Source organism: Miniopterus schreibersii (genome assembly GCF_964146895.1).
Source record: "Miniopterus schreibersii genome assembly, chromosome: 19".
Classification (NCBI taxonomy): Eukaryota; Metazoa; Chordata; class Mammalia; order Chiroptera; family Miniopteridae; genus Miniopterus; species Miniopterus schreibersii.
Window position 1 is genome coordinate 20,472,224 of NC_138119.1, and position 19,442 is coordinate 20,491,665.

General features: G+C 37.0%; 1 protein-coding gene across 1 annotated transcript in view; it reads left to right on the forward strand.

The window, feature by feature from the left end:
* Nucleotides 1–1,399: 1,399 nt before the first annotated feature.
* Nucleotides 1,400–19,442, forward strand: part of XPR1 (xenotropic and polytropic retrovirus receptor 1) — a 106,504-nt gene continuing 88,461 nt past the window's right edge. The window contains exons 1-2 of the mRNA XM_081122170.1: nucleotides 1,400–1,677; nucleotides 19,176–19,227. Coding sequence (XP_080978296.1) covers nucleotides 1,609–1,677; nucleotides 19,176–19,227 — 121 coding nt within the window. The 5' untranslated portion in view covers nucleotides 1,400–1,608. The remainder of the gene's footprint in view (nucleotides 1,678–19,175; nucleotides 19,228–19,442) is intronic.

Here is a 19,442-nt window from a genome sequence, read left to right on the forward strand (position 1 = left end):
AAGGCCTAGCAATCTCGTTTGCAGCTGCTCCTTCTGCCTTCTTAGGCACAATGTGCAGCTATTTCCTCTCTGTGGTTGTGCCTTCTTCCTGGGAGCATAGCTCTCGGTTTTGCCTATCTCTTTCTCCTGGCAACCTTTACTCCAGTAGAGGGGAACTGTTCATGTGGGCAGAGGATACAGTGCTGAGGTGAGAGGAGTCCTCACTCCTCCACTTCTTCTTCTCTTTGACCCTGATTACCCTTCCACCAGAGGTTGAGGCTTTTGTATAACAAATGTCAGAAAGACTCACTGCCTAGGCCTATTTTCCATTATGCCTCATCCCTCTCCTGAGAAAATGATTGCAGAACCTTTATTGGCATGAATTAAGAGGAAGGGAAAGGGGAAAAATACGTGAAGGAAAAGAAAAGCCAAAAGCAGAGACTGGTATTTCAGAATACTTTCCTGATCACAGTAGTTCCCTAGTCTTTAGGTCTCATCAAAATTGTGAGAATTAAAAATTAAAGTACATGTAAGAAATTTAGAATTGTATTTGGTACATGGACAGTGAGTGCTTAATAAATGCTAGCTACTATTATCTAGAGCTCCTCCACTCAGGGAAGGACCTGGGTTTCTGCCCCAAGTCAGGTCTTCCAGGACAATTACTCTTACACTCAAAGTAGTGCCAAGCTGTGTGAGTGATCTATTCCCCATGCTCCTGGAGGACAGTTCAGCCAGCCCGCTGGACCCATTTCTGTTCTCTCTGGGGGTGAGGTTGCTACCACACCTGTAGGGGAGTCTCTTTCCTCTCAACATTGGTTTCCCTTGGAACCCTACCCCTAATCCCCAGAAAGCTTACTCACAATTCCAGTTGGTACTGCCCCAGTCTTGGTTTGAGTCCAGGTGTTGTTATTGGCCTTTCTGGTAGACCTGGGACCTGATAATTACAATGAAATTCAGAAGCAGCATGCAATTTTTGACACTAATGTCTTTAATTAAATTCAACAAGCATTTATTGAGCACCTAGTGCATGTAAAATCTGGTTCCTTTAAATACATTTGACTCTTAACTATTTAGTTCGTTTAAATTAATTTGTATTAATTCTGATCCATCCTTAAGGGTTTTATGAAGAATAAATATTAAAATGGAAAATATTTGCACAATTCTTTGCAAATATAAACGTCTTTTGTGGATGATTGTTGCTACAGTTTTCATGTTAATTGCAATAACAACACTGCAGCTTCCCAGGCAGGCGGTAGAGAGCAGCTGTAATGCCAAAGGAGCCAGACGGAAGAGGTCAGGGGAGGTGCCTCCAGCACGTCCGGCCCAGAAGAGGTGGGGCCTGAACGAAAGTACCCAAGTCCCGCCCCTTTCCGTCGGCGCGGCGTAGGCGGTTACCATGGGGATGACGTATGGTGGGCGGGGCGGGGCGGGGCTATGGAGAGGAGGAGGAAGATGGCGGGAGGGTGCCTCTGAGGAGACCTCGGCGGCGGCGGAGGAGGAGAGAAGCTCAGCGCCGCGCCGCGCAGGGGCCCATGTGGGGAGGAGTCGGAATCGCTGTTGCCGCCGCCGCCGTTGCTGCCGCCGCCTGTAACTGCTGGACCCGGGTGGGAGTGAGGGGGAACCGTCAGGATGAAGTTCGCTGAGCACCTCTCCGCTCACATCACTCCGGAGTGGAGGAAGCAATACATCCAGTATGAGGTACCGGCGGCGGCTGGGGTGTGGGAGGACTCGGAGGGGCCACCGGCTCGCCAGTCGGACCTCCACGGCTGCCTTCCGCTCTTGCTGCCTCCCCGCGCCGGGGCGGACTTTGACCCGGGGCCGCGGGGAGCCACTGCGGCATCCCAGCTGCGCCGGCCCCCTCCGGGCCCCGCTGACCTTCCCCTCCCCCGCAGCCCCGCTGCCGCTGGGGTAACGGATCTGAAGGCGGCGGGCCGGCAGGGAGGGCACTGCCCCGCCGGGGCTGGGGCATGGTGGTGGAGAGCGAGCCGCAGGTGGGGGATTCGGGGTGTGAGGGCAGCCGGGGTCGCGGCTGTTCCGCGTTAATTCCCTCATCCCCGCTCCTCCTGACCTCTGGTCCCCACCCTGAGCGAGCGTCCCCGCGGCCAGGTTTGCTCTTGCTACTCTCTCCTCACCTCTCACCAAGCAATCCTCTTCCAAGATGAGCCCCTCCAGTGATTTCCTTCATCCCAATGATCCCTTCTGCTTTTCCCCACTTGCCCACTGTTGACAAAGGCTTTGTAACTGGCTTGAAACTTGATTTAAATGTATATCACATATGCAGTGGTTACAGTATGCAAACGTATTGTAATCAACTGTTCTGTTTTGATAATAAGACTCGTCCTCTTAATGATTGCATGAAGTATACAAAGTAATCACATCATAGGTTTTGGCTCTTCTGTGGTTTTTGAAGGGAGTGAAGGGGGAAGAGGAAGGAGGAAAGGAGAATTATTAAAATTTTCAGGTGTTTCTTTCCCCCCTAAATTTTTTGTTAACTAGAGAGAAAAAGTGCTATGTTGTAAACAATGTACTTTTAAGCCATACCTGCGTATTACAGAAATCATGGTCCCCTCCCCCCTAATTTCTGTGATAACCTGTAGGGTATTTAATAGATAGTGATAGGGAACCTTACATTAATACAGGGAAAAGTAAAGATAATGAACCCATTTATAGATTCAGAAGGTAAGACCCGAAGGGCTTTAAGCATTGCAATAGGTTATTCTCAGTAGTTGGCAATTCAGCTCCTGGATAGAGAAAGAAAGACTTCTCTGTAAGCTCCAGGAATTCACATCTATGTTATGTGCAAGAACAAAGAGCATAAAATCAATATGAACATAAACATGCTAGCTAGATTTTATGAAATAAAATATTTTAGTTCTCCATTTCTATTTAAGTTCATTGATAGGCTGTTTAGGCAATAGCATGAGTTTATTCATATAGCAGTTGTAATAATTGAAGAAGACAGGGAAAGGGATGTAGGTAGGTTAAACAGAACCTTGAAGAGTGTAAAATAAATTCACTATCATACAGTATTTGATTATTGCCAGAAATGGAAGGCCTAAAATTATTAATGCTTTTTTTTGTTGTTACTTAATTTTCTTATAGTGTTTTGTGGCTACATTTATAAGAATGAAATAAGGGACTAGCTTTTCAGCCTGGAGAGTTTTAGATTTATTGTTCCTAATAACATTCGGTCAGTTTTAAAACCTTGGCAAGAGTCCAGACGATGGTTTTTATTGAAAGGAGGGTATTGGTCTTTCATCTTTCTAGTAGTAATTTTCAGCACCACTGCCAGTTCTTCATAGAGGCATAGGACATAGCATGCTGAGGCAACATCTTGCACTTGCTGTATAGTATGGCATGCTTGATTTGGGCAGAAGTAATAGTGGCTTTATGCTGTGATTCATTTTAAGTATTATAGCACTTAACTATTTAATAGAATTGTATTAATTTGGAATATCTGGGGCTGGAAGTGGAAGCGTACGATTTAGTTTGAAAATGCAATTACCTTTTGATTTGTAATGTCAGCTTTGTGGCTGGAGTAACCACAGTAATTCTGGAACTCCTCATTCACATACTCTGTTTGGATACTAGTCTTAAATGGTTACTCTAGGTTGGTCACAAGAGGGACAAAATTCCTGAGCATATGTGTGATTGTATTATCTTTCCCATGCCAATTATAAATCATTTTTTGAAAAATTCACTTACTGTGGATAATTGAAATTTTATTCTGCAGAGAGTCCCTACTATGTGACTCCTGTCTTGGATAAGCTCATTGTTTGGTAGGCAAAATTAAATAATGGACACTTTTTTTGTGAATTGGAGTGATTACAGACTTTTTTTTTTATAGGGCTAGGATCTGTGTTGTATATTGTTTCTCAAGAGCTGGTGCTGGTCCTTTAAAAATACTTAAAGAGGCATACATAAGGGTAATTAGCATCCAGAAATTTTGGCAGCTTTAAAACTTAAGGGGAAAAAAGAACACAATAAAAGATGTTAGCCTTTGCTAGAGAAAAGAACCCTCTTGCAGTACAATAACGTAGCTTCTTATGTATGAAGATGATGCTTTTGAAACACTCTTAGTAGAACAGACATTTGAATTTGTTTTTCAAGCACTGGTGGTGAAATTTTGGTGTATTACCCCTTATTTCTAGCCTAAGGTGGTTTCTAGTGCTGTGAACCACTATGCTTCATCTTTGGTTTTTACATCATGTCACTATATTAAATTTTACTTGAAATAAGCAGAGCATTACATAGAAGCTGACAGTTTTGTTTTATACCTATAATTATATGTATTATGTGTATACACGGTCACACAGTAAGTGCTAGTTCTTGTATATGTTAGCCACGAGACCCTGGGGACAGCCTTTTTGCCTTTCCAGGGTTCTTTCCTCCTCCATAGAGTAAGACTATAGGGCCAGACCTTTTTAAGGTTCATTGTAGTTCATAGGCTTTTGATTTAACTTTTAATTGTTTTTCTTCCTTGGATTGTTAAAATTATTTAATAGTGACCCATCAATATCCTGAAAATTATTGGAGTTTCTAATTTAAAAGTAAATTGTAGAGTTCTTAGACTAGGTCTTCATAGGCAGAATAATAAAGCATAAAAGGATAGAGCAACATGGAGAACTCTATAAAGAAAATCTGTTTGATCCACTTCTGAATAGTTTTTACAAAGAAAAAACACAAGTGAGCATAGACTATTCCTGTTTCCAGTAATCTGTTTGAGTGTAAACCTTGGCATATAACATAGAACATTAATAAATCTTTGTAAGAACATTTTAAAAAAAATTTAGAATCAGTGATTGTATATTTTAGAGTTCTGTAATTGATTAATGAAAATTAACTTAGACCAGTTTCAACCAAATAGACTAGTATGACTATGTTAATATTTTACAGAATATTAGCAAAAGAAGCAAATACATTTGGTGCCTTAGGCTGCTGACTTGTGTTTTCTTCCCTAGGGTCCTGTGCTTCTTTGGTTTCTCAGGAACCAGAAATGGTTTTTGTCAGTGTATACTGTAGTTTTGTAAGATACAAAAATAATGAGGTACCTAAATTTTAGGATTTTAGACTTTAAAGGAAATTTAGAGATTGTCTATCTCCTTGTTTTTTTAGGTAAGAAAACTAAGGTCCAGAGACCTTAAGTCACTTGTCCAGGATTGTATATAGAGAGCTAGTCTCTTGAGCACAGATATTTAAGCATTGGGAGTCAGGTCACCCTAGCCTAGCTGTGTGACCCTGGTTAAATCACTTTCTCTTTCTGGGCCTTAGGTTCTTCATCTGTAACCAGACCCAACTAGATTTGATGGTTTCTAAGTCACAGCCCTCTGTTTTCTAAGGACTCATCTGATTCTAAATTTCTGTATGATTATATGGTTTAATTATGTGTGATATATGAAGAGAAAATAATTTAAAGAACTATTATTAATAACATCCTTTTAAATTAATAATGTTCTTTCAAAAATTTTTGATGAGATTTTAATCTGTGAATGGAAAGATGACCCAAATAAACTCTTTCGTTTAACTTAAATAAATCAATAGTGATAGTCATGGATTACTTTTTTGTTGCAGGATTTGGGAAAGGAGAGATTTTGCATAACTGCACATCCCTTATTTTCAAGTGTAAGGAAACATTGCTATAATATTATTGTGATTTTCATTTATAGAACTCTCCCATGAGAACACTTGTGTTGTAGGGTTTCAGTTTCCCAAAGGTATTGTGTTGATTAGTTAAGGTTAACTTGCCTTGCTGGAACTTGTTTGAAATTTCCAGTTTGGCCACCCGATGGGGCACAAATCACACTTTTTCTTTCAGCACTTCTGCAAATGAAAGTACAGTATAGCATATTTAAGATAACATTTGTACATGATTGTGTCAGTAAGATGCCTAGCATTTACAAATGTCTCTTAAATGAGTGAATGAATGTTGTATAAGACAGAAAGGTATTGCTGTTCATTGTTATCTTTGTATAATGAAATGTGTTAGGGTAAGTATCCTGGAAAGATTATACTTGTCCATCCATCCCTGCAGGTTGGTTTTGGAATAGATTTTGGGTGAAAGCCCAGATCATAAGAACCTAGGAATCTTATTTGACCTGGGGTGACCATGGAAAATTAGTTCTGGCTTCAAATCTAGGCCTAATCTGGAAAGTGTTTGAGAGACTGATTGAGTTGTGCTGGTTAGGGGTTTCAAGTATATTTGCATCATAGACCCCCAAAGGAGAGTACCCCTAATTTCCATGGAGTAAGAGAAGATAGTACTAGAACTATTAGTTATAGTTATTTTTATGCATAAGACAAGGAAGAAAAAATTTTACTAAAAATGGATTGATGTGGTGACCTTGTTTAGGAGATATTTTGAGGGAATTTTTCAGTGTATAGTCATAATCAAGTTTAAAAATCAACTGAATTCTGAAGTTTGAACTATAATACTGTATCACAAAAATATTAAATTAAGATTTTAAGAAATGAAGCTTTTCAGTTATGTTGTTCTCTAACAGTATTATTAATAATTTATTTTATTAAAAATATTTTTATAGTATTCATAAGTTAAAGGTAAGAATTATTTTATCATTGTCTCATCTTTTAATAACATCTATTTAAAAAATTCTATGTTTTGACCCTGGCCGGATAGCTCAGTTGGTTAGAGCATCATCCCAATACACCAAGGTTATAGGTTCCATCCCCGATTTGGGCACATACGAATGCATAAATAAGTGGAACAACAAATCTATGTTTTTTTCCCCTCTCTCGCTCCCTTCCTTTCTCTGTGAAATCAATCAATAAAAAATTTAAAAAAAAATTCTGTTTTATAATGTGCATAATTTTAGAAGGATATCATTTATAAGTAAATATATATAGGAGATACATAGTAAATCTCGCTGTTTTTAATTTTTTTGATAGGGATTTGACACGAAAAAAATGCTTGGAAGACTTGCTCAAGTTGTACAGCCTAATCAAAGCTGGGTTGTGGGTCTCCTGGTATTGAATTGGCTTTTAGGATTGAGAGAATGTGAGAATTCACTAGGATTCTTGCCTTTTCAGGTCTTCCCCTTACCTAGTAAATGCTAAAATAAGTCAAATAGACAAAGCTCATGAACATAAATATCTTAAAAATTATTCTTTCTTTCAACCAATATTTATAGGGGTTCTACTTTTTGCTGTAGGCTGATTTGTTATTAAATTTTAGCTTTTTCATTAGTTTAAAAATAGAAAAAACAAAAAACTATTTTTGTTGGGGTTTTTTGGTGTGTGTTTTTTATATTTCAGTCAACATACTGTTTTCAAAATTAAAAATTGTTTAGAAAGGGAAGATTGCAGATTGAGGTCTTGGAACATTGTTATAAATTTGGATCACTTATGTAAATGATATGGAAGACTTTCTCCTTAGTTTAAACTCTTTATGTTATACACCTTTTAATCTAATTTGTTTATAGGAGGAAATAATTAGCTCTTTCTCCCCATCACCAAGCAGGTGTATGGTATCTACGGGGACTGATCAGAAAATTCTTTAAAAGTTATTTATTTATTAGACGTCAGAGGAAAGTATAATTGACCTGCTGTAAGCATAAGTGACAATTTATCTCATAAGAGGGACAGTATGTTGATTAAGAAAACATGGTCATTTCTTATTTATTGAGGATGACCTGCAGTATTTAGACAGACTATAAGGATATATAAGTCCTTAGACCCAGTTCTGTCACTGACTATTTATAAATAATTAGTGAACAAGAGATTTTTTTGACGATTGAAGTGCTGAAATGCAATAGACAGGAAAGTGGGAGATTTTTAGATTATTGTGTGTTACTTATTTGGGCTAAATTGGTAAGGTGGTAAGTCACAGAATAATCAATGTGCTTTGTGGGCTTTTTCCATACCTCAGAGGGGTGTTCTTAAACTTTCTGGTCTCGGGACCACTTGAAACTCTTAAAAATTATTGAGGATTCAAAGTCTACTGATATACGCTGTATTAGAAATGAAAACTGAGAACCCTGACCTGTTTGGCTCAGTGGTTAGAGCATCGGGCCACAGACTGAAGGATTGCGAGTTTGATTCCGGGTCAAGGGCATGCACCTCAGTTGCAGGTTTGATCCCTGGCCCTGGTCGGGAGGCAAATGATTGGTGTGTCTCTCTCACATCGATGTTTCTCTCTCTCTCTCTCTCCCTCCCTCCCCCCTCCCTTTTACTCTCTCTAGAAGTCAATGGAGAAAATGACCTTGGGGTGAGGATTTAAAACAAACAACACTGACAAATCTTTAAAATACAAAAGCATACAAGCAGACGTACTAGCCATCAGAGACATGACATCACACTTCATGTAGCCTCTGGAAAACAACACTGAACTCTTGAAAGAATGAGAGTGAAAAAATTAATGAAGTTGTAGTATCTTGTTTTTATATGGGAATTGTAAATAACAAAACTAGTGGTAGCAATGACAGTAATAACAGCTGTTATCTTTTGAGTGCTTACTGTTTTGAGCATGATGGTACTTTAAAAACATTTTCTCTCTATAGCAAGATGTTTAGCTAGGCTGTTAGCTTTGTTTATAGATTGGAAAAACTGAATCTTAGAGCCATTAAGAAATTATGTTGATACTGCTAATTATGGGTAGCAGAGGTGAGACTATAAGAGACCCTGCTCTTAATTCCTACATCATACATACATTTAGGTGTGGTCTCACCTGTTCTCCAGCACCTGCTGAAGTAATGGCTGGTCTATTTTGAGTCCCAGGTCTCCTCTGCATGTTTTGGAGATAATATAGTGTCGTCTGGAGGTCAAAGTTCACCCCTGTTCATTTATATTTTCCTCAAGATGATCAGTGTAACTATTATTAGATAAGCAGCTGGTCAATAGAAGACCTTATGAAGGTGAGCCATAAGAAAAAGGTAAGAGATACAGTGATAAGGGTAAAAAGAGAGGAAGATAAAGAAAAATGGACATACTTGTTGCTGTGGTGGCATCTGACTTCTAGAACATACATCATAGAATGTTAGAACTGTAAGGAATTTCAAAAATTAGTTAGCCCAATTTCCCCTTACTCTCCCTTTTTTACCTAAGTGGGAAATGAGGTCCAGAGAGTTAAGTGATTCAAGGTCACATGGCTTTGTTAGTGGCTGAGTTAATACAGTCACCTTGATTCATTTTAGTACCCTTTTTTTTTTTTGCATCATATGCTGGTATGTTGTTAATGCATGCAGAGAACAAACTCTGAAGTGAGACTGCCTAGGTTCATATTCCATCTCTAAAATTTATTAGCTGAGTGACCTCAGATAAGTCACTTAACCTCTCTGGGCTTCAGCTTTCTCATCTGTAATATGAGGATGATAATATTAGCTTTATAGGACTCTTGTGAGAATTAAATGAGTTAAAATACAAAAAGTGCCTAGTACAGTGCCTGGCACATAGTAAGAACAATATATATGATATTAAAATAATTCTTTCTACAGAGCTAAACAGTATTGTTTGTGAGGGAAACTGAGCCTCAGAGCTTATCCCTCTGGGCTTGTCCATTTCAGGTTTTCTTGGAGAATGGCTTTGTTGATGTTAGCTGTTATTCCTGCTGTCTGTAATATTTATGTTAATAAATTGTCCTTAACCTTTTTACATATAATAACCAGGTAGGAAAAATCATGTGGTTTTGAAATAAATTAGTTCACTGTGGTCACTTGTAACTTCTCTTCATTTCGATTATATACCGTGTCTTTGTATTTTTGTTGTTGTTGGGGTGACATGCACATGTGTATTCTTAAAGTATATCTAAATAGCTTAAGTGAGTTATTTGAGTTTTTAAATGGCCATCTAATTTTAGCTCTTTTCAGTTTTCTAATATAATTTAATTTTTAGTACTAGAATTGATTTTAGAGTTGAAAATGAACTTTTCAGCACGTCTGTTTTATAGATGAATAAATATGGTTAGTCTCACAACTAGCTGATAGCAGAACCTGGAAAAAGAATATTGGCCTCCTGCTCATTGCTGTACCTTGCTGAGTCTTAGCACTGCCAAATAAAACATTTCTTTGCCTTTAAATTAAAAAAAAAAATCTTTATTGATTTCAGAGAGAGGAAAGGAGAGGGAGAGAGAGAGAGAAACATCAATGATGAGAGAGTCATTGATTGGCTGCCTCCTGCACGCCCCCGACTGGGGACTAATCCCGCAACCTGGGCATGTGCCCTGACTGGGAATTGAACCCCAATCACCTGGATCCTAGGTGGACGATCAACCGCTGAGCCATGCCCCGCCGGGCTGCCTTTAAATTTTAAGAATGAATTTTCTTTGTAGAGTCAATGTGAATTTAAATGTTCTTATTAATGATTACTCAAATACTCTACATTAATATATTTAATCTGAGTCTAATCTATTAGATCACATTAACAACCTAAAGTAGTTCTTGTGTGTGTCAATAAAAAGACACAGTAAATTATGAGACTCAAACCTTAATATTATTGTTCACTTGACTACAGAAAATTAGCCTATCTTAGGTGAGGAGACAGGACTGAAGAATTATGGTAAGGTTTGAGGGGTTAGGTAGAAAAGTAAGACTCAAGAAAGTTGAAAAATCATTTAGCCATTCCTCTGTAACATAATCTATGTTTGAATATTAACACAGTTGTGTGTGTTACCTGTACATGAAGAGTACACCCCCATCTCTTATGATACCTTATGAAGCCAAAGTTGGGGCATATCCAGCATGACTAGAGAAGATCAGAATATGTATTAAACCAATTCATGAAGTATTCTTGAGTGTCACCTTCCTTTTTTTATTTTTTATTTTCCCCCCCTCACCCAAGGATATGCTTTTTATTGATTTCAGAGGAAGAGAGAGAGAAAAGGAGAAAGAGAGAGAGAAACATCGATGTGAGAGAGAAACATTTATCAGTTGCCTCCCATAAGCGCCCCAACCAGGGATCAGACCCACCACTTTTCTGTGTACAGAACGACGCTCCAACCACCTGAGCCACACCGTTCCCTTTTTTTTGTTTTTTAAAGTAATAAAACAATAATGATAATAACAGCAGCTGATGTTAATTGAGTGTTTCTCGTGTGCCAGGCATTTTACATTTAAGCCTTACCCTCTAAGGTAGGTTTTGTAATTCCTGTTTTAAGAAGACATTGAGTCTTAGATTGAGTAGGTTACCCAAGGTCACATAGCTAATGAGTGAAAAAAAAACACCCAGAATTCAGACACAGGTGTGTCTTATTTCAGAGCCTGGATTCTTTACATGGTGTAACATTGTCGGGATCATGCAAGGAGCTGGAGATGTAAAGATAAGTAAAACCCTACCCTAGAGGAGCTTATAACTTGTGTGGCCTCCTAATCATAGTATTATGTTACAGAGGGATGGCCAATTGACCTTCCTCTGGAAATTAAAGGTATTTATCATGGAAGGTATCACAGAGGTGGTATTTGTACTGGGTAGTAGAAATTGAATAGGGTTTCATCCATGGTGAGGAGGGGAAAAGGCATTGAGGACAATGTAGGTAGGTAGAGTAATACTGAACAAAGGCATAGATAGGTGAAACTGTCCAAGCATATTAATGAAACCTGGTTTAGTAGATGCTGGAGAGCTGATAGGGTGAGGTTGGAAAGGTGGCTGGAAGGGATCAAGGGGTGAAGGCCTCAAATACCATGCAGAGGAGTTTAAATGTTTCGAGGAATTTAAAGAAGAGATTGGGAGCTTGGATCAGTGCAAAGTGAGATACGTAATTTAGATCTTAGGGGATGCAGTAGAGAGAAAAGACCAGATAGAAAAGCCAAATAGTGTAGCCAAAAATAATGAAGCCTTGAATTAATACCTTATTTTGTTAATTTTAGTATATACTTTTCCCACATTTTAACATCTGAAATCAGTGTACATCTTATAATTAATGCTGTCTCATAATTTAATTGGCAGACTTTTCATTAGAAACACATAAAATAATGGAGTATATTACTATTAGTCACATCTTAAACTTGATGAGATATAATAGTATATATTTACTGAGTACCTACTGTGTGTCAGACAGAGTAGTAGATACCTGTCAGCATCCAGAATCTGGCAGTGTCTGGCATATTTAGCAACTTTTTTTTTTTTTAACGACGGAAAATGACTGAAAGGCCATGGAATCTGCCTGAGATGTCATTAAAGGATGAGAAATAGAGATTCAGAAAAACATGATTGTAGACAGTGTATGAAGAAAATTAGAAGTTCATGTCTGTCCCCTACAGAGTGTGGCTAGAGCTCTGTAAATGAATTGCTTTGGTACCAATTTAGAGAAGTTTCTTATTTTTTTGGTTTTGTTGATTTACTGAATGTGGATTTGGCCATTTTTACTTAGTTTTATTTAACAAACTCAGATGTGATCAGTGATAATGAAACATATTCTTTTCCGTTTTTCAAATATTTTTTTTAATAGGTAACAAAATTGTTGGTAATCTGATTGATTCACCACTTCTAACGACAGAGTTCATACTTTTAAAAAAAGGATTCATTTTTACTTGTTTTAATTTTTCCATATGCATATACATGTTTTAATTTATTTTTATTTATTTATTTTATTGTTGAAAGTATTAAAGATGTCCCCCATTTTCTCCCCTTTACCTCCCTCCCCCCAATCTCTCACCCCTCCCCAGTTCTTTCCGTATCTGTGTCCATGGGCTGTGCATATATGCTTGTATGTTCTTTGGTCAGTCTCTTCCCACCCTCTTTCCCATCTTCCCTCTGAGATCTGTCAGTCTGTTTCATGCTTCCATATCTGTGGTCCTATCTTGTTCCTCAGTTAATTTTGTTCCTTAGATTCCACATATTAGTGATTTTATTCCACATATCATGTGATATTTATCTTTCTCAGACTAGCTTATTTCCCTTAGTATAACATTTTCCAGGTCAATCCATGCTGTCCCAAAGTGTAAGAGATCCTTTTTTACAGCCACATAGTATTCTATGGTGTAAATGTACCACAGCATTTTAAAATCTACTCATCTACTGATGGGCACTTGGGCTGTTTCCAGATCTTAGTTATTGTAAATAGTGCTGCTATGAAATAGGGGTGCATATATTCCTCCTGATTGGTGTTTTGGGATTCTTAGGATATATTCCTAGAAGTGGAATAACTGGGTCAGTTACATTTTTAATTTTTTAAGGAACCTCCATACTGTTTTCCACAGTGGCTGCCTCAGTCTGCATTCCCACCAGCAGTGTACTAGGGTTCTCTTTCTTCCACATCTTCACCAGCACTTGTCATTTGATGATTTGTTGATGGTAGCCACGCTGACAGGTGTAAAGTGATACCTTATTGTGGTTTTAATTTGCATCTCTCTGATGATTAGTGATGTTGAGGATTTTTTCATATGTCTGTTGGCCGTCCGAATGGCATCTTTGGAGAAGTGCCTATTCATGTCCTTTGTTCATTTTTTAATTGGAGGTTCATACATTTTTTATAAAGAGTGCTACATTTTTAAAAATATGTTTTTATTGATTTCAGAGAGAGGAAGGGAGAGGTGGAGAGGGAGAAACATCAATGACAAGAGAGAATCATCTATTGGCTGCCTCCTGCACACCCCCCTACTGGGAATAGAGCCCGTAACCCAGGCATGTGCCCTGATGGGGAATCAAATGGTGACCTCTAGGTACTTGGCTCAACCAGTGGGCCACACCGGCTGGGCATTTTTGATAAATCTTTCTTTCTGAATAGAGTAAGCTTTTGAAATATGAGAATTTCAAAATATATTGCTATTAGGTATTTGCTAAAGAGGGCTACAAAATTTTTTCTATAGTATTTATTTGTTTAGTATCATGGACTTTGAAAAATTCAGTTCTTGATAGATTGAAAAATTAGAATTGAAATTTTGATACCTCTGTGAGCTTAAGCAAGTCATTTAGCCTTTCTGTGCCACAATTTTCTCATCCTTAAACTGGGAATAATAATAATGGCTACTTTAGAGGATCATGTGAAATGAGATGAATTAATTGTTGAAAAGCACTTAGGACAGTAAGTATAACACTCACTTGTATAGATATAGGCCATATATCTAAACACCTATATATAGGCAGTGAAAGAGGGAAGAATTCAATATGGTTTAAACCTAGGGAAACTGGTAGAGAATAGCTACTTTGGGGGATGGTAAACTCTTGAAATTAGATCTTAAATATGCTTATTTTATGTGTGAAATAGCTATAAGTAGAGATAAGTAGCTGGAATTAAAAAAAAAGTATCAAAAGATAAGACTGTTATAATTGAGATAGTAATTAAAGAGTTAATTTACTAAGGGAAAATAGTATTAAGGCAGAAAAAATAGAGACACAGTAAAGGAAATACATTGTCACAAGAGTCAGGGGTCTTAAGGATAAATGGATTATCAGAAGTGACATTGTAAACAGGTCAGTGAGAATGAAGATTAAGGATAGGACTTTGTATATGACAAAAGGAGCCCATTGGTGAATTTTTAACATTAATTGTCTGTTGCTAACTTTATTCTGGGTTTTAAGAGGTTAAAGTTATTGAGGCAACACATGTGTACTTTTCATTTGAGGAAGTTTGCTATTAACAGGAAAATAGGATAGAACCTTTAGGAATGAGTAGGGTTCCTTCAGGGTATGAGATCTATTCAGATTTGAAGGCAGTAGAGAAAGTAGCTATAATTTTATATAAATATTTGCTTTAATTGCATTTCTCTCACTTACTGGCTATGAGACCTTTAAAAAGTTATTTTATTCCTCTGAACTTCAGTTTTGTGTGTGTGTGTAAAATATAGATAATATTTACCTTTCAAGGATAGTGTGAGAATTAGATGCAATGTATGAAAGTGCCTGCAAGGACCTGACCTATAGAAGGTACTTTCCAATGAAATATAGCTGTTAATTTCTGTCATCATTAAAAATAAACCAGAGGAGTAACTTTTATTCATTTATTCAATAGACGTTTATTTTAGGATATTGGTACTCAGTCTTTAGTTTGTGAGATGTGTTAGCAAGATGAAAGCTTATAGGTTGGTAAATCAGTTAAGAGTCTGTTGAAATAGTTCAAATAAAATGAAAGGAGAGAATGAGTGAAAAGAGATTGTGGTAGTGGCATTGACTGAACCAGATCACTAAACTCGGGTGGAAAGGAGAATGAAGAATGTTAACTCATCTGGGACAGGGATTTTTATTTTCCTCATGATGTATACCAGGTGCCTAGAACAGTGCCTGGCACATAGCAGATAATTCAATAAATTATTTGTTGAATCAGTGAGACCATAATAACCAAGATTGTGAATCTGTGTGATTTGGTTACTGGCAGTGACATTAACAGAAATAAAGAACATGAGAAGAGTAGGCTTTGGGGAGAAAATGAATAGAATTTGGGGCATTCTGAGTTTTTGTTAGCAGACATGTGGCTGAGGATATAGATTTGGGATTTAGTAACATAGAAATAGTAAAAGCCATGTCAGTGGATGTCAGAGTTAGTACAAAAATATATAAATGTGAATATAACAAGATGTATTTCAAATTACTTCCTCCTATTATAAACTATATATATTTTATACATTTAATATACATTTAATAAATTTAATAATATAATGTTGTAACAACTTTTTTTTCAAATCCTCACCTGAGGATGTGTTTTACTGATTTTAGAAAGAGAGGGAGAGTGAGAAACATTGATTGGTTGCCTCCAGTATGCATCCCAACTGGGGATCAAACCTGAGACCTAAGTATGTGCTCTGACCAGAAATCCAGCCCGTAACCTTTTGGTGTATGGGAGGATACTCAGCCAACTGAGCCCCCGGGCTGGGGCTGTTGTAACAGCTTCTGCATATTGAATTGCCATTTACTGATGGGGTACTTTTGAATTCCATGAAAGGAGTCATGCATACTCCTTCTAACATACTATAGACTCAGAATTATTAAGTAGGTGCAAAAGTACATTAATTTTAAGTTTTAATATGTTAGATTATAAGAATTTGAGTTTTTATTGACTAGATTATTTCTATTGTCAAAAATAGCTACGTTAGTTTATTTCTATTTGGGGATGAAAGTTAAAATTAATTAGATTAGGATTCTTTGTATAGGACACTTGAGAGTACTAGAATGCTCTCTTTTGAGGTTTATCATTTGATTTACAAAACTGTCCTTAGCACTTTAGTATTAGGAAAACATGACTGATTTCAAGACGATAAGACAAAGAAACCAGGTCAGATGTAACTGACTTGCAAATTATTCACAGATTACCCGTATTTCTGTGGAAAAAGTTAAACAGGGAATATGAAAAGAGGAAGTAGAAACTGAAAGAGAGATAATTGGAAAATGTTTCTGTGGTGCTATAGATTAGCACACGATGTCCATATTTTTGAAGATATATCAAAATTTTATTATTCAAGAGTGCCATTTAGAAAAGTTTTCAGGTAATAAAAAGTCTGATGTAAATTTTATCCAGTTATAAAGCACTGTTAACAGGGATTATGACTACTTTAAAGGTATATAACAAATAGCCCTTGTCCTTTCCTTTTAAATGCCTGTGTTTATTTTATTGTTTGTTAATCCAATAATTAGATTTCATGCAGTGTGTTGACTTTGAATGAATGTTGAAGCAGTGAGAACCACATAGTTTATATATTTTATTGATAGAGGTGATAATATTTATAGTATGTCATATATATATATGTGGTAGGAAGTAGGAATTTTTCTAGCTTCTGATCTCTTTGGTCTGTGAAATGGTCTGTGAAACCCATCTGTGCTTTGGAAAGGAGATTAGAGATGATCTGCTCTGGGTTATTAGAATTAACAATATCAGAAATTTGTATTGGCAGTATTATTGAATGTAGTTCACATATTAAATTTGAACTGTAACCTATTTTGAACAATATATTGTAGAAAGTTTAACTAGTTTAGGAGACATTAGCATATGCATATTGAGATATGCTTGTATTTTCTTAGGAGTTTGTAGGTTTCTTAGGAAAATTAAAAGTAGAGTGTGTACATGTCAGCAATTGTCTGAAGATATTAATAGGAGCATATTTTAGATCATCGAGATGACTTTTATAAACTAATAATGCCAGGAGATTATAGTGGCTATGTTTATGCTTGTTTAGTCATGTTGGCTCCAGGTAGTACTATATTACTTTGTGAAGAATTCATAAGAACTGAAGCATATCTAATGCATAAATGGCCAGTAGAGGGCCAAATGATGCCACAGCCCACTGTATGACGTAAGTTTTGTGGTAGTTCACATTCTGTTAACTAACATTCATTGAGCATCTTCAGAAGCACTTTTATAAGTACTCTTCATGTATAATCATGAATCATAATATAAGCATTTGGGTTTTCAGAGCTTTGTGTCAGGAACCTGAAACGAGCAAATATTTTTTGTCATAAAATACTTGTATGACTGTATTGCCTCAAATTCTACATAAATAGTGAATCTTTGGATTCTATAACTAGTATCTTTTAGTCAGAGAGTTTATGATCTCTCAGGTGACTTTTTCAGGGGCATTTTTCAAGTGCCCCTTAATTTTTAAACTGTACAAATTAGCTCTTGTCTTAAAGATTAGCCAATACTGGATTGGTATGAAAAGATAGTATTTTTGTTTTAGCTTATTACAGTTAATTGAAATATTTTACTGAATTCTTTTTTTCTTAATTTATTTTTTATTGTTAACGGTATTACATATGTCACCCATTCTGCCCCATTGACCCTCTTCACCTAGCCTCTGCCCCACCCCAAGCCTTCACCACACTATTGTCTGTGTCCATGGGCTATGCATATATGCATATAAATTCTTTGGTTAACCTTTTCCTGTCCCACCCTTCTCTCTGAGATCTGTCAGTCTGTTCCATGCATCCATGCCTCTGGACCTATTTTGTTCATCAGTTTATTTTGTTCATTAGATTCCACATATAAATGAGATCATATGAGATTGTCTTTCTCTGGCTTATTTCGCTTAGCATAATGATCTCCAGGTCCATCCATGCTGTCCCAAAGGATAAGAGCTCCTTTTTTTTTTTATTTTTAAAAAATATAGCTTTGTTGATTTCACAGATAGGAAGGGAGAGGGAGAGAAAGAGATAGAAACATCAATGATGAGAGAGGGTCATTGATCAGCTGCCTCCTGCACGCCCCCCACTGGGGATCGAGCCCACAACCTGGGCATGTACCCTGACCGGGAATCGAACCTCGATCTCCTGAATCCTAGGTCAATGCTCAACCACTGAGCCACGCCCGGCTGGGCCAAGAGCTCCTTTTTTACAGCCACATAGTATTCCACTGTGTAAATGTACCACAGCTTTTTTATCCACTCATCTAATGATGGGTACTTGGGCTGTTTCCAGATCTTAGCTATTGTAAATAATGTTGCTATGAACATAAGAGTACATATATTCTTTCTCATTGGTGTTTCAAGATTCTTAAGATACGTTTCCAGAAGTGGATCACAGGGTCAAACAGCAGTTCCACTTTTAATTTTTTGAGGAAACTCCATACTGTTTCCCACATTGGCTGCATCAGTCTGCATTCCCACCAGAAGCGTACTAGGGTGCCCTTTTCTCCATATCCTTGCCAGCACTTGTTTGTTGATTTATTGATGGTAGCCATTTTGGCAGGTGTGAGGTGATACCTCATTGTAGTTTTAATATGCATCTCTCTGATGATTAGTGATGAATGGCCACAGCAATCTTGAGAAAGAACAAAGTCACAATATTGGATATCGAGCTATACTACAAAGCCATTGTAATCAAAGCAGCCTGGTACTGGCACAAGAACAGGCTTTTATAGATCAATGGAACAGAACAGAGATGCCAGAAATCGACCCATGCCATTATGGTCAAATAATATTTGACAAAGGAGGCAAGAACATACAATGGAGTAAAGACAGTCCCTTCAGTAAGTAGTGCTGAGAAAATTGGACGGGTAGATGCAAAAAAATTAAACTAGACCACCAACTTACACCATACACAAGAATAAACTCAAAATGGAGAAAAGACTTAAATGTAAGTCATGAAACCATAAAAATCCTGGAAAAAGCCATACGCAGTAAAATCGCAGACATCTCATGTAACAGAATTTTCGCCAATACATCTCTTAGGGCAATAGAAACAAAGGGAAAAAAATCACTAAATTAATTTAGGGAACCATATGTAGTCATTGTGTGGATATTGAAAAAGAAGTAATTGTTTAGCTTCAAATGCTTTTGGTGTGAAGATTTCTCAGTTCATGTATTCCTTTTATTTCTTCCTGATAGGCTTTCAAGGATATGCTGTATTCAGCTCAGGACCAGGCACCTTCTGTGGAAGGTAAGGTACATTAACTCCTTTCTATGTGTAGTCACATAATTTAAGGAATGATATTTTAAACTGCACAGTAAAAAACCAATATAACCTGTCCTATTATTTAGATCTTTTTTAATTTTTATAATATATATTATGATTACATTGTATTTCAATCAAATATTTTTTTGTTTAGTTCACATTTTCCCTATGATGGATCTCTTATATGTCCTTAAATCAAC